Below are 16,742 nucleotides of genomic sequence, written 5' to 3' on the forward strand. Positions count from 1 at the left end.
CTATTTTGAGCTATTAAGTGGATTTCTAGGCACAGAACCCCAATTTTAAATATTATATCTGTAAGAACTAAGTTTTCAACTTACAATGGTTCTTTTAGAGTGAATCAGAAACAGACCAGGTCATAAATTATTTTTTTACAAAGTTTGTTTTTGTACAAAGACCATGTTTTGTTTTCAAGCACTTAAAGACTATTTATATATTTATACTCATAAAATATTTACAAGGACTCATAAGATATGTCTGTTAAGTAAATAGTAAAAATAACATCGGACATATTTCTTGATCACAATAATGTTAAAAATAATTATATAAGTATTTTCAAAAACTACTAATTCTTGAAAATTTAAAAGAAAAAATGAACAATATTCTTCTAAATATTACTGGATCAAAGAAAAACTTAAAGTGAAAATTATAAAATATTAACAAAATAATGATAATGTTATTTATTGGCACTATTAAATAATTAAAATGATATAGCAAAAATATCTTTTAAAAAACCAATAATTTTCTCTAAGATCAGTAATAACAACAAAAAATTCTCACAATTGCACAAAAGCTACAAAAGAGTTGTGAATAAATTTAGTAAGAAATGTGCACTAATGATATATAGGTGCACTAACTATAAAATTTTGCTGACAGATATTAAATAAGACTCAAATAAATGAAGAACCATAATATATTTCTGGATGGGAAAATTTAATTTTGAAAGTGACTATGCAACTAGAAGTGCCCTTCATCTGCTGGGTATGTCAGACAGATCAAGTCCTAAAGTTAGGTAGACGCAGCAGCAATCCATTGAATCATAAAAATGGAACACTGGGATCAGGCTCAAGCAGGTCTGGAAGACACAAATAAGTTCCATAAATAAGCAGCCCAGACCCCCATGTCCACCTGTCTCTTGTTCACCATTGTCTCTTTCAGCTCACACCCCATGTGGAATTCCCTAGGGACAGCTGGCAGAAAATGAAAACAAAATTCATGGAAGAATCACAATGTTTTGGTGCAAGCTGTTAATTGAATGCTTCCAGGCTTTAGTTCCACTCCCAATAACCCCGAAAAAAATGGCAATTAGGGGAAATTCTCCTAGCAGCAGAGCTTTAAGCAGTATTCCTAGGCCCTCGATTTGGAGGATAATCCTGAATGGCTTCATCAAGAGCCTAAAAGAAGCAAGATCAGAAGATGAGAGAAAAAGAGTTCTGGGGAAGGAGCGTGTGATTGGACCTATGAGAGTGGTGTAGCAAACACACCCTAAGGTGACCTCCAGTGAGTCACACTCTTACATGATATCCTTTCCTTGAGTGCCAGTGGGATCTGTTACTTGTTTTTAAATATAGCAAAGATGATAGAAATGTCACTCCCATGGTTACGTTACATTATATGAGACTCCATCTTAGCTGCCTGGAGAGGGACAACCTGTTGGCTTTGAAGAAGTAAGCGGCCATGTTGTCAGAGGACCACATGGCAAGGAACACCACATGGGTCCCTCCAGTAGCTGAGAGCAGCCCTTGCCAACAGCCAGTAAGAAAATAGGGACCTCAGTCCTACAACCACAAAGGGATGACTTTTGCCAACAATGGGAATGAGCATGGGAGTGGATTCTTCCCCAGTTGTATTTCCAGATGACAGTGCAGCTAAGCCAACGCCTGACTGCAGCCTTGTGAAACCCTAAGCAGAGGACCCAGCTAAGCTATGCCAGGACTCTTGGTCATGGAAACTGTGAGATAATAAATGTGTGTGTTTTAAGAGGCTAAATTTGTGGTAATTTGTTATGCAGCACAGAAAACTAATGCAAGTGGACACAAAATATGTAGATCTTTGTGTCTCATAAAGCATCCATCTGTCTCAGAAGAGGCACTGAATAACCAGGTGGACAGGATGATTATCTGTAGATGCCAGCCAGTCTTTGTCCTTGGTCACCTCGGTGCTTGCATAAACAGCGTAGGCACGGTGGCAGGGATGGAGGTGGCGGAGGCTATGCATGGGCTCCACAGGCTCCCTCTTACCAGGCTGATCTAGCTACTACTGTGCTGAATGTTCTACCCGTCCACAGCAGAGACTGAGGCTGAGCCCTTAACATGGTATAATCCATGTTAAGGAGACAAAACAACCATTCAGTGACAAACTGATTACACAGGACTCCTTCACTATAGAAGGGGCAAGTGACATGTGTTCCCAGTATGGGTTTGCTTTCCCTACCCACCATGCTTTGGCCAGCACCCCTATCTAAGGGTTTAGACTGTTTAGATCCCATTGCCTGGGATCAAAGGGCCCTCTTTACAGTAAAGGAGATATGACAAGAGGCAAATGAACATGGGATCTCATCACACACCACCGCACCTAGAAGCTGCTGGTCTGACAAAAGGTTGGAATGGCTTCTTAAAGGTATAGCTAAAGCACTAGTTTGGGATTATGTGGGACTGAGACAGTGTACTTCCAGATGAGGTATAGGCTTCGAACCAAGGGTTGGAGGTAGGAGTGACCCATCTCACCCTCACTCTCAGTGATTGATTTGGGGAATTTGCATTTCCCTTCCAGGGGTGGGGAACCTGCAGCATGGCCTTCTGGATCCTAGAGTGCAGCCTTTTGACTGAATCCAAATTTTACACAACAAATCACTTTAATTAGGGACTTGGGTTTGGTTGAGGGGAGAGATGGGTTTATTAGGGGGCCCTGTAAAGGTTTATAAAACTAAATCTAAGGCTCCTGCTGCCACCTGGTCATTTTTGGCTCCACCAGCCTGTAGGGAGTTACTGCACTAGGAGGTGGAGATAGGTTGCTGCTATATAATTGGGGTGGGGGATGTATGCCGTGAACTAAGGGGATTCTCTGAGACACCTCCTGATGCTTTCATGTCCAGTGAATGGGTAACTGCAGCAACCAAAACCTCACAAGGACTTAGCGGCTTACACTTTTCAGGGGATCAAAGCTAGTTAACCAGGGACTTGCACTCTTCAGGGATCAAAGCTGGTTAACCAGGGGCTTGCACTCTTCAGGGATCAAAGCTGGTTATCCAACTAGGCAAACAACTTAGACCAGCAGAAGTGCTAGTCAATGGTAAGGAAAACCTAGAGTGAGTAGTAAAGGAAGGAGATGATGAATTATCAATTACCGACCTAGGATTAATTGTAGTAGTAGAGTCTGTAGCTTGTCTCATTCGTCTTCTTTTTGTAAGTCTTTTTCTTTTAGAAATTGGGACTAGCCACTACCTTAAAGAATCATTGATGGGATGGTGTGAACTTAATGTGGGGGAAGAGTGGATATGTGTGGTGCAAAAGGTGGAATGTAGAAGATGTTACTAGTTCCCCATCCATATCCACTTGACATGTACCTCTTCTATGCATGGCCAGCCCAATTTCCAAAGGCCAGCATGTGTGACTCTTTGTCTAAGGGCTTTCTCCAGATGCCAGAACCCACTCTGCCTGAACCCAGGGCAGACTGGAAGTTCAGGGAATCAATGCTAGCAGGCTTCAACCAATAACTGATGGGAGTTGGTGAATAAATATCCCAGCACCCTTGCCCCTTAAGAGGGGATAACTCTGAGACATGCATCCCAGCATTCCCTAGTGAATATTCAGCCACAGAGAAATTTGCTCAGTAATATTCCCTTTATTAGTTTCCTTTCCCTTCCTGTTGCTATTTCCTGGGATTACGTCCCATATAAACTACTTGCCTTCAAATTTTTGTCTCAGGATCTGCTTCTGGGTGAAACTAAGATAAAGTTTGAATGGAAGTGCTTAATTATAGTATAATATGATCATTGAAAATAAGGATTCTACAGATGTTTTAAGAGTTGTTATCCCATATAAAAACGTGCGAATATTTAACTCACATTCAGACGTGTTGGTCTCCATTATGAAATGGAACAGAGGTAAGTATTTTTCCCAGTTAAAAGATCCAAGTCAGTGCAAAAATGCCAGAACTGACATGACCATCTTTTAAACTCACAATTAACGGACGCGGTGAGCATTGTATGGGGGAAGGGCACACCTCTAATCCTGGCTTGGGTGAAGGAGACAAAGTCATAACATGTAACCAAAATGTTTGTACTCCCATAATATCCTGAAATTTAAAAAAAAGAGAAAAAAATAAAAGTAATAACAAACTATGAAGAAAAAAATCAAAATAATATATAATTAAAAAATTCTTTTTAAAAATTGTGATCTCTCAATTTTGAATTTACAATATAATCTCTAGTATCATATTACGTGTTTATGCTACAATTCTATAAACTTTAAAAAAAAGTTTCAATACACTTTTAGCAGTTGAGAAACCCTTCAGCAGTGGATTCTGAGGTTCAGAGGGGTCACATCTCCTGGGAAACCTAGCACTTCCGCCTAGGCTAGGTAAGCTGCCACTCGACTACGTCTTATACTCTCGTAGTAGGTGTTGAGCAAATATCTGTAGAATAAATATATTCGTCGTTGAAAGGAGAAGTAGTTTTAAAAAGTGGATTTACCAAAAGATCCCGAAGTTTAGTTTTGCAAGAAAAGGAACTGGTCTGGGGTCCCCGCAGGAGGTGAAGTCCCGTGCAACCGATACCAAAAATGCCTGCGGGCGGTGGACAACGGCACCTGGAAAAAGTTTGCTTACCTGGCGCCAGCGGACTCCGCAGTCCAGACAGCAGCCGTCCCCAGAGGCTCCGCGGACTGTTGAGCGGTTGCCGAGGAAACCTGCCGCGGCGCGCAGGGCCTCGCAAGGCGGGGCCGCGGGAGGTGGGGCCGTACTTCGTTGATTTCTTTTTTTTTGTTCTAAGTATTCACTTTTGTATCTAATTGTGTATTCATAACTGTAATACATTTCTTTTCATAAATATGGAAGAGGTGCATACATTGTCGGTTTATGTCACACGCACGAAATGGAAGAAACCTTATTTTAACACGGAACGGCCGGACTCCAAAGCCAGCGCTTGTTCCACTACACGACATTCAATAGTCCATTTTCAGAATCCATGCGCGGTTAGCCCCAGACACAAATACGTGGCAAAGTCCGAAATTTCCACCTTTAGGTGATTAAAAAAAATTCGTTGGATCACACAGCCTCGGTACAACATGACTCTCAGAAGGAAAAAACAGGCAACGAAGAGAGGTGAGGGGAAAAACATCGACACTCAGTGAAGGACCATCGGATAGCACATTTCTAGGAAAATAAGGCCAGAAGTAGGTAAGGAAAAAACAGTCCAATTTGAGAATGGATCTACCCTGCAACTCGGAGAACCCACTTCAAAAGAAGCAACCCAATCCCAAACCTTTCCCTTTTTCCAAAGAGAGAGAAGAGGTAAAAGAGAGACTCAATAAATCCCGTGACTTTTTCTCCGCCCACTTTTTCTCTTGCCCTTACTAAAGATGGCGCTATTCGCTTCCTCCTTCGGCAACACGCAGGTTCCGGGAGCCTCTGAGCGCCCTATGGTACATCCTCCAGCCCCGCTCCCGCCATGCCTGGGCGGGGCTGGCCTGGAGGCGGGGCGCGGGGATCCGGAAACACCTGAGCTGAAGCTGATCCCAGTTTTAGTACCCAGGCTTTGTTTATCCTGGCCGGACCCGGTGCCCAGGGTCTGAAGTGTTTACTCGCCGGGTCTCCTGGGTCGGTCCAGCGGCTGGTACCCTGGCGTGGGGCCCTCATTTGCTCTCGCCATGCCCGTGGCCGCCGCCCCCATCATCAGCTCGGTCCAGAAGCTCGTGCTGTACGAGACCAGAGCTGTGAGTACCCGGCGCAGCGCGGGGCGGGCGGGGGAGTGGGTGCGGGCTGGGTAGGTGTGGGGCCCTAGGGCAGAAGCTGCACCCGCCTCCCCCTCGTCCCTCCTCAGTCCCAAATCCCTGTCATACACAGGCTTGGGGGAAGCTAGCCCTCCTGGGCTGCGCCTGGGGTCTTCACCCTATTTTCGCACCCAGGGCACTGCTGCGTTTGCATTTACTTATTTCCACTTAGGAGCCATGGGTGGAACACACTGGAAACAGGTGCTTGTGGTACCCCAAAAACTGTTCATGAGATTCTGTACAAGTTACTGGATTCTTTTCAGCTTTCAGAAAGTCTGTAAAAGTTCTAAAGTTCACAAGTTACAGTACAGGCAGGGTATGAAAAAAAATTTGACCTATGACGAGGTAACTTTTCTTCTTTCCTCTTCCATGGTATATCATCACCGTGATTGATGTTAATTATGTGCACTTTTATTGCAGAATTTTTTGTTCTCTTTTTTTCTCCTATTTGAAAGGAAAGAAAAACTTATTTTGTTTGAAGACATCTGATTTGTTTGGATAACATTATCTTTTCACTTTTTTCAACACAGCATTTTTTTTTAAATTTTATTACTTCAAATGGCCAGGTATGTAGTGAATAAGCAGACCAGTTTTTATATATTTAGGTTACTGGTTCCTTAATTAAAGGAATGGTGTTTATAGAACTTCATACTTTGTCATTTTTGTGGTTGGAAAGAAAATTTGATACATTATAGCTTTTCTGCATAGGGATACCACAGTGATATTAGGGTCTGTGTTTAAGATTACTTACTTCGTGGTAACAAGATTACATATGCTGGATACTTGCATAGTACTCTTCACATTGCTATGGAGTGTCTTATAAGCTTTCAGTGAAACTTGGGTTGTCTCCATTAGAGGAGTACAAGAAGGTACTTAACAGTTTCTCAATTATAATATAGTCCTAATAGAATGTCTGGCTTAGGTCATCAGGAGTATAGAATCACTGTTGATCTTAATTTTGCTGACAACTTCATTTGATTAGATGTAGACCAGGAGATGAAATTATATAATAAGCTGTATTTGTGAGTATCTTCTGTTCTCTGAGAAGAGTCATACAGGAATATCATTTGACATTGAAATGAAACCTTTCTGTAAAATGTGCTGGAAAATGTCCCTAGTTATAAACATAAATAACTTAAAAGACAGAAACTTCAGCGCATTAATCAGGTGAGCATTCATGAGGACTGGTGGAGTTGTTAGTGTTCTTTCCACAGTACAATTCATATTATAGGGCTTTTCTCAGAAATCTTCAGCAGCCCCCATTCTGAAGAGAATAAACTCTGAATCCCTTAGTTTGGCATTCAAAGCCATACATGATTTGTCTTCAACTTGTCTGTTTAGTCTTGCATTTAATTTAATATCAATTTGTCAAACATTTATTGAAGATCCACTATGTTCCCTATGTGCCTTATTCTGAAGTAAAATTGTATTGATTTCAGTTCCCTATATATACCCTGTGTTTTTCTGCTGCTCTCTATTCTTACAATGTGTCTTCTCTTCATGCCAAAACCTTGCTGGTCCTCATAGCATAGAATTTCATATGAATGGAATTGTACTGTACATACTCTCTTAAGTCCAACTGATTTTGCTCAGCATAATGTCTTTGAGGTTCATCCATGTTGTTGTGTGTATCAGTAGTTTTTTCTTTTTTATTATGGATGACTAGCCCATTGTATACATAATCCAATATTTGTTTATCCATTTTTCCTATTGATTTGGGCTGTTTCTGCGTTTTTGCTGTTGTGGATAAGCCAGCTGTGAGCATTCTTGAACAAGTATATTTGTGGACATGTGTTTTCATTTCTCTTCGTTAAAAACCTGTGAATGAAATTGCCAGTTATTGGGTTCATGTATCTTAGAACTTTGGAGAACTGTTACGTAGTTTTTGTGAAGCCGCTGTATCATTTACATTCCCACCAGCAATATAAGAAAATTTCTGTTGTTCCATATCCTTGCCAACATTTGGCGTTGTTGGTCTTTTTAGTTTAGCTACTCTAGTAGATGTACAGTGGTATATCATTATAGCTTTCATTTGAATTTTCGTAATGACTAATGATATTGGGCATCTTTCCATGTATTATTGGTCATTTTTATACCTTTCCTTGTGAAGTATCTGTTCTTTTGCCCTCTTATAAAATTGGGCTGCTTATCTTTTTATTATTGATTTGTAGGAGTTCTTTATATATTCTGGAATCAAGTCCTTTATCATATATGTTTTGTAATTATTTTCTTCTAATTGTGGCTTGCCTATTCATTTTCTTAATGAGCAGAAGTTTTAAATTTTGATGAAGTCCATCTTATCCATTTTTTTATTTTCAGAATGATTGTTTTCTGTGTCCTATCTTTGCTTACCCCCAGATCATAAAGATATTTTCCTGTATTTCCTCTAAAATATTCATAGTTTTAACTTTTATGTTTAGTCTGTGTTTCATATTAAATTGAGTATGGTGTGATGTAGGGATAGTATAACTTACCTATTGTGGTATAACAAATTACCCCAAAACTTTGTGACCTTAAACAACAATAAACATTTAATATTGCACACAGTTCCAGCAGATCAGAAACCTGGGAATGACTTAGCTGAGTGGTTCTGGCTCAGGGTCTCATGAATTTGCATTCAAGATGTCAACTGGGTTGCAGTCATCTGAGGGCTTGAATGAGCTAGAGGATTTACTTCCAAGATGGCTAACTGACATGCCTGACAAGTTGAGCTTATTGTTGACAAAGGACTTCAGTTTCTTGCCTCATGGACATTTCCATAGAACTCCATGAGTGTCCTTATGTGGTAGTTGGCTTCATCCAGAGAGAGTGAGGCAAAAGAAAAAAAGAGAAAGCTGCAATGTCTTTTGTGATCTAGCCTCAGAAGTCACATCATATCATTTCTACAATATCCTATTGGTTATAGAGATCAGCCCTATTCAGTGTGGGAGGGGACTATGCAAAGGGCAGGCATACCAGGAGATGAGAATCCATAAGTGTTCTTGGAAGCTAGCTATTATAGATATTGAAGTTCATTTTTTCTATACATCAATTGTCCAGTATCATTTGTTGAAAAGATTGTCTTTGCTCTACTGAATTTTTTTGTACCCTTGTGAAAAATTAGTTGACCGAATAAATGTGGGTCTATTCCTAAACTATTGTGTTCAATTCTGATCAATTTGTTTTTGTTATGCCATTATCACCTTGTCTTGATGATTGTAGTTTTATAGTTAAGTCTTGAAATGGGGAAGTTTTCCAATTTTATTCTTTTCCCAAGTTTTTGTGGGTATTCTAGTACCTTTGTGTTTCCATATGAATTTTACAATAGACTTATCCATTTCTAATAAAAAGTCTGTTGGGATTGTGATTTGGATTTCACTGAATCTGTAGATCAGTTTGGGGAGAATTGAAATCATATCATTTAGAAAGAGGAACACTTCTTTCCTCCCAATCTTGATGCCTTTTATTTCTTTTTCTTGCCTTATGGCTCTAGCTAGAACCTCTGTTACAACGTTGAACAAAAATGATGAGAACAGACATTTCGTGTCTTGTTTTTAATCTTAGAAGGAAAGTAGTCTTTCACTATTAAGTGTGATGTTGGTTTTCATAGATGCCCTTTATCAGGTTGAGGAAGATTTCTTTCTATTCCTAGTTTGATGCAGTTTTTTTAAAATCATGAATAGGTCTTGAATTTTGTTAAATTTTTTTCTGCATCTGTGTATGACATTTCCTTTGTTTGTTTATTATGGTCAATTACATTAATTCATTTTTAAATGTTAAACAAACCTAGGATTTTGGAGGTATACACTGCTTGATCATGCTTCAGTATTGTTTTCATGTGTTGCTAGATTCTTTGTGCTAATATTTTGTTAAGAATTTTTGCCTTTGTATTCAGAATATTGGTCTATTATTTTCTTAAACATCTTTGTCTGATCTTGATATCATAGTAACTCTACCTTCATAAAATGAGCTGAAAAGTGTTCCTTACGTTTTCTGACACTGATTATACAAGATTGATATTGTTTCTTTTTTCAATGCTTGCTAGAATTCACTAGTGAAACGTTTGGAGTTGGAGTTGCTTTGTTGGGTGAATTTTGGTAATGACAGTACTCTCTCTAATGGATATAGGGCTATATAGATTTTCCGTGGATTTTGAATCAGTTTTAATAAATTGTGTTTTTCAAGAAATTTCTCAATTTCATCTTGTTGAATTTATTGGCATCAAGGTATCTGTAATATTTCCTTATTATTATTTTGATGTCTGTAGGATTTGTAGTAAAATTCCCTCTTTTATTCCTCACATTGGTATTTTGTGTTCTCTTTCATTTTTTCTTAAGCCGTCTTGCTAGGGATTGATTCATCTTATTAATCATTTGAAAGAACCAACTTTTGACTTGGTTAATTTTCTCTATTGTATATTTTCTGTTTAATCAATTTCTGCTTTTAGGCTTATTATTTTCTTGTGGATTTTGGATTAATCAGTGTCTTATTCTGTTTGGGCTGCTGTAACAAAATACTATGAATATAAACTAGGTGGCTTATAAGTAATTAACATTTATTTCTCACAATTCTGGAGACTGAGGAGTCCAATATCAAGGCACTGGCAGATTCAGTGTCTGGTGAGGGCGTGCTGTCCCCTCACATAGTGGAAGGGGCAAACAAGCTCCCTCAGGCCTCTTTTACTAATTTTACTAATAAATGGGCACTATTCTCATTCAGGAGGACTCTGCCCTCATGAGCACCTCCAAAAGTCCCCACTTATTAATACAATTGCATTGAGGAATTTTGGGAGGACACAAACATTTAGCCCATAGGAATCAATACATCTTTCTTTAGCTTCGTAAGATAGAAATTTAGATCATTAACTTAATTTTTTTCTTTTCTAATATAAAGCATTTAAAACTATAAATGTAGATTAAAAAAAAGAAGACTGCTGACAGATGGGTAAAGTAATTAGGAGCCTGAAAAGCAGAGAAAGCGGTATATCCTGACCTGCAAAAATATTTTATAAACTAGTCTGAAAAATAAAACATCTAACAGAAAAGGACAAAAGCATGAATAGGTAATTCACCAAAAAAAGTATGAATATGAAAAGGTATTCAACTTGCTAATAAGTAAAACAATAAAATGAAAATAGGTTCCTATTTTTCCCTGTCAGAATGGCAAAGATTGGCCAAAGTCATTATTGGCAAGTATTTGAGAGAAATGGGCACTCTTGTTTTGGTTGGTGGGAGTGTATTTACAAGTTGAGCATCTCTAATCCAAAAATCTGAAATCCAAAATGCCTAAAATCCAAAGCTTTTTGAGTGCCAATATGATGCCACAAGTGGTGATGCCAAATAACCACAGATTGTCCACATGGGTGGCTGCGATAGTGACACCTTTGTTTTCTGATGGGTTCAATGTACACAGACTTTGTTTCATGCACAAGATTATTTAAAATATTGTATAAAATTACCTTCAGGCTATGTGTATAAGGTGTATATAAAACGTAAATGAATTTGGGTTTAGACTTGGGTCTTGTCCCCAAGATATCTCATTATGTATATGCAGATATTCCACAATTTGAAAAAATTCGAAATCTGATTCACTTCTGGTCCCAAGCATTTCAGATAAGGGATACTTGACCTGTAATTGTTTATGAAGGAATTAGGGGACACATTAAGGGGCAAAAGAAACAGTGGGCAAGATGGAGTGTCTCTTGTTCTGAACCTTCATTTAGAAGGATAATTGGGTAGACTTGTTCCTAAGGCGAAGTTCAGGTTGTCATTGTTACCTGCATGTAGAGGTGGATTTTGAGAAATATTTGGAGAGGAAAGGGAGCTGGGTTGGTAGATGGCATGCAGGAAGTATAGTTCTGGCCTTTGAAGCCCTCTCTGAAACTTACGTATTCTCTCTGGCACCCAGCACCTTCATTATGCCCTTTAGCTCCTATGACCTTGCTCTGGTCCTTATCTGTGCCCAGGCCTAATCCAGCCCTAATGCTTATACAGCCCAGTGCAACTAAGTGTTGCCCATGGGAGATTTAGCAAATCAAAGTTATCCCAGGTGAAAAATTGTTTGCCTTTACAAGCAGGTGCCCTTGCATAATATGTGATGCCCTAGGGGTCTTAGCATCATAGTAAGTGACTATTTCATAACAAAGAAACAAACACATTAACAGTTGGCTTTCAAATTGGTAGCTGAACAGAACTAGGGCTGCTTGTACCTGCATGTGTGTTTTATGGGAGTGAAAATTGTTAGGATAATCTTTACTCTTACTAGTTCACAATTGTTAGTTTGTATATATGTATGTACATATATACCAGTGCATGTATTTTCTGCCCTGTTCCTAAAGGAATTAAGGAAGCTCCCTCCCTACCCTTATCACACCAAGTAGAATAAAATAAGAACCACATCACAAGGAATGCACCTTATTTAATTAGCCTTGACTTGTGTAATCAGGGAATGGGAAAGAACAATATAGGGTGTAGTTGGCCAGGGATTGGAGCAGGGAACCAAAGGATATCAAGTGAGAGAGGGAAGCATAGTGATTGTAGCTGGTTTAGAAGGTGTGGTTGGAGGTGACATTCACGCTTGTTTCTACAGGGGATTTGAAGCTTCCCCATGAGTAAAGCCCTGAAGCTCTTAATGAGTGAGCTTGGAGACCTCTCTTTAGACTATCAGAGACTCACTTGCCCTTGCTGGGCTGCCTTACCAGGTTTTTGGGATTGCTGAACTAAGTGAAGGGCAGGCCGCAATACTGTTACATTATGAGAAGTAACTTCGTGGTGATCTTTAAAAATAATATATTTAATCTGAAAGTTCAAGTGAAGTTTAATGTTAATTGAAGCTGTCATACAGCCTAAAATTTCTTCCCTTTCAAGAAGGCTGATTTTCCTCCCTCAGATGAATAGTGAGTGATTAATTAGTCTGTCATTATAAAAGGAAATAATGTTAGTAGATACTGAATTTCCTGTTAAATGAATTAGCTATGGTATTCTATTTGGATTTCAAGTATATATTTTAGAAACATATTCATCTTTATACCAAGTCACCATTGTTAAAGCTACATGTTGAAGTGTTAAGCTTTTTCTTGAACAGTGTTGGCTTAGCTTTCAGAAGAGAGCTGCTCAGGTCATCTTCTATCTTAATGGGCATTTTAATATAGCTGTTTTTGATGTCCTAATTCTCCACCCCCACTCCTGCCCCCCAACATATCTACAAACAAGCAGATGTTTTCCCCATGTCCACATTTTCATATTTGCCTGTTTACATGTATATATGCATTCAGGCAGTCCCAGCTGATACATGCCTGATTTGTGGAAACCTGTTGTCCTCCAATTACTGTTCCCTTTCCTTCCCTGTTACTCTTGGGCATTTGATTTATCTCCACCATTTGAACCATGGGCCCTTCACTACTTCAGACTATGCCAATACTTGAGATGACCTTTCCTTCTTCCTACAATCCCTAATTCTTACTATAAATTTAAAATAAACTTAATGCCCACTTTCCTCCAAATATGTAAATCTCCTCTCAACACATTCACACACCTTAGGTATTCTTTTTGGTTTCATCTTCTTGAAGCAATGGCTTCAGTCTGGACTGGCTGCGCTATGGCTGCCATCCTGGTGTTTCCCTTCACCATCATCCTATATCCTCTTTTGTCACGATTTCCCTGTTTTTCTGGGTCCCATAATTTCCTCTTTCTTAATTATGCCCTCATTTTGGTGGAGTACCTACTTTAATTGCCTCATGAGAAAGAGTTCATGGAAGGTAATTTTTTAAGCCCATGCGTGTCTACAAATGTCCTATGCAGCCTCAGTTTTTATAAAATTAGTGTTGAATTAAAGACTGCAGTGCATTTTCCCTTATAATTTGGAAGGCATTATGTCTGTCCCTGTCTTCCACCTTCTAGTGTTGCTGCTGAGAATTTCTAATGTTATTCTACTCTTGATCTTTAGTTTAACTGTTTTTTTCTCTTTAGAGGTTGTGCTGTCTTCTTTTTATTATATCTTCTGATATTCCAGAAGTATTAGGTGCCTCAAATTTCCAAGCCTTTTGGAGGTTCTGGAGTGTAAATTGGATTGCTTCTTGACTTCTCCACTGCCAGTGTAGGATGTAGCTGTGTTAGGCATACTTTTCAGTTTCATTTTTTTTTTTGCCTGTGATCTCCTTCATTGCTCCTTTTACTCTTGGGGCTTGAGCCTAAAAACAAATGTAAAAAACTTTACTATGGCTATGTTTGGGAAGAATAGAGGTGTTCACTCTTTCGTCTTTATCCAGAATTCTACTCATTTGCTCTTCAGCCAGCTCTGTTATGGATTTTGCCCCCATCCTATCACCGAGACTGCCCACAGCAAGGCCGCTCACAAGCTCCTGTTGTCAGATGCTCTGGGCACTTCTCTGTCCTGTCTTACTTGACTTCTCAGCAGCATTTGGTATGAATGTGACTGCTTCCTCCTGTTCCAGATGGTCTCCTCCCATTGCTTTGAGAAGTCCACCCTGTGTTGGGGTTTTGCCATTCACTGACCATTCCACTCAGTCTTTTCAGCTGGTTCCCTTTCCATATGCAGCCTTTAAATAATGGAGTTCCTCAGGCTAGTTTTTTTGGGCTCTCATCACTATTCTCACTTGGCCTCGTAGGTTTAACCGAGTACCATGGCTTTAAATGTTGTATATGTACTGATGGCACCCACCGAGATCTCTCCTCTGAGCTCCAGATTCATATATACAGTTCCCACTTGATCTCAGGGCATGTTGTGAATGGAACTCTTGGTTTTCCCTCAAACCTGTTTCTTCTCCAGTCATCCCCACATCAGTAAGTGGCACCACCATCTAGCTAGTTGCTCAGTCGAAAGTAATTGGATCTGTTACTCCCTTTTCCAGTCCAATCTACCAGTAAGTTATAGCTGCAAGATACATCTTCAATTTATCTTTTCCCTCAGGCATCTAGTATAGTGCCTAATACATATGAGGCATTCACTAGTAAATGGTCAACTGAATGACATCAATAGAAAACTGAGAAAGTTAGTAGAAAATGTGGGCTCTTTAAAAACACTGAGGTCATCAAAGGTAAAATCGGGGAATTATTTTATATCAAAAGATATGTAAAAAGACGTGATAGCCAAATGCAGTGTAGGATCCTTCATAAGATTCTGGTTTTTAAAAAGCCAGCTATAGTGGATATTATGAGGACACTTGGGAAAGTTTGAATGTGGATTTCATATAGATAATATTATATCAATGGTATGATTATGTAGAAGGATGCCTTTGTTTTAAGGAAATAAAAATAGAGATTGCTAGGGGTGATATGATACCTGCAACTCATTTCCCAAGGTTCAGAGGAAGAAAGCTCTTACCAGGAGAGAGGGAGAAAACAAATGCAACAAAATATTAACAGTTAGTGAATCTAGATGAAGAGTATATAGGTATTCATTGTATTCTATTATCTTACAGTAGGTTTCAAAATTTTTCAAAATAAAAAATTGCAAAATCAGCAGTAGAAAAGGATTTAATGGAAAGATATTTCAGGGATTTATTTTTATTTTTTTTGACAGAATCTCTCTCTGTTGCTTTGGCTGGAGTGCAGTGGTGTCATCATAGCTCACTGCAGACTCGAACTCCTGGGCTCAAGTGATCCTCCCACCTCAGCCTCTTGACTAACTGGGATTATGGGCACATGCCACCACGCCCAGCTAATTTTTAAAATTTTTTTTGTAGAGACAGGGTCTCCCTATGTTGCCCAAGCTGGTCTTGAACTCCTGGCCTCAAGTGATCCTCCCAACTTGCCCTTCCAAAGCGTTGGCATGAGCTATCATGCCCAGCCATATTTCAGAGAAAATTTTAATCCCCAAAATGCAGAGATCCATTTTGAAGCATACTATTAAATTTAACAAAGTTTAAGGATATACATACTTAGAGTGTTTATATATTCAACAGGAAGGAAACAAGACAAAGTGGAAACAAGGCCTTTCTGGAAAAGTTACTGTTTAAAAAAATTGATGTGAAAATCAATAGTCAACTGCCCACCAGAGGGCAGTGCAGATAGCGATTCTGCTGCCCACAGCGGGCGCCTGAAAGCGGTGGCTTGCTTTCCCACATACCTGGCTCCACATGTGGTCGCTGTTCTCTGCACAGAACATTTTTAGAATTCTTACACCGTCTTAGTCCATTTTAGAAGAGTTAGAATGTGGTTAGTGATACTGCTCCCCATTTCTTTCTCTCCACTCAGATCTGTTTCTAAATTCTGTGGATTTTAGCTTCTGGCTCCTCTGAGACTTCATTGGAGTCTTTGGAAGGATCTAGATATGGGAAGTGTAGCTCTGCCTTCCTGTGTGTGCTCCAAAGGCCAGTAACTCATTTGCCTGCTAGCATGGCAGGACTTATATGTGTCTTTGTATTACAAACTGATAAATCATAATCCTAGTGCAATTAACCTTTAGGTTTCCTAGGATCTATTAACATTCTGGGAATTTCATTCAGGGATTTTACCTCCCTTAAAGCTATGATGTGCCTCCTTACTGAGTGGTTGGCTTAAAAGAGCTATCTTTTTATGTACTTACCCAGAAAAGAGGGTTATTGTAATTTTACTTGTTGTAGAAAATTACCCAGCAAATTAAATGATTACTCTATGGTAGGTGATTGTTTTTTCACCTAACACCTACCCAATGCCCATGGAACCGTATTGTGTTGCCAGACTGGGGAATTAAAAACCACAGAGATTAGAACCTAAGTTTCCTGAGGTGCTTGTATTAGGATGTAGACAAGCCCCAAACAAATTTAGACAAGGCCTTCAGAAGTATGTACTAAGTTTAGATATAAACAGATGTGCTTTGGGTGGAACAGGTGCTGAGTGGAGTGTTGCAGGAGGAGATGGGTGGTATCACTTGTCCTATGTTGGCTCAGTGCATGAAGTCCTGTGTAGAGGTCCTTCAAGGCCAAACTCACCACCAGCCTGTCTGGGAAGTTTGCTCTGACCATCCCCAAATGAGTTAAGTGCCTTTCCTGTGTTCTTTTTTTTTTTTTT

The 16,742-nt window shown here is 39.3% G+C and overlaps 1 protein-coding gene across 1 annotated transcript in view; it reads left to right on the plus strand.

Moving 5' to 3' along the window:
• Positions 1-5,501: 5,501 nt before the first annotated feature.
• The window catches only part of FIG4 (FIG4 phosphoinositide 5-phosphatase), a 106,089-nt gene continuing 94,848 nt past the window's right edge, over positions 5,502-16,742 (plus strand). Inside the window, exon 1 of the mRNA XM_012651133.1 lies at positions 5,502-5,697. Within this exon, the coding sequence (XP_012506587.1) occupies positions 5,632-5,697 (66 nt within the window). The 5' untranslated portion in view covers positions 5,502-5,631. The remainder of the gene's footprint in view (positions 5,698-16,742) is intronic.

This window comes from Propithecus coquereli, unplaced genomic scaffold (assembly GCF_000956105.1).
Source record: "Propithecus coquereli isolate 6110/MARCELLA unplaced genomic scaffold, Pcoq_1.0 Scaffold35, whole genome shotgun sequence".
NCBI lineage: Eukaryota > Metazoa > Chordata > Mammalia > Primates > Indriidae > Propithecus > Propithecus coquereli.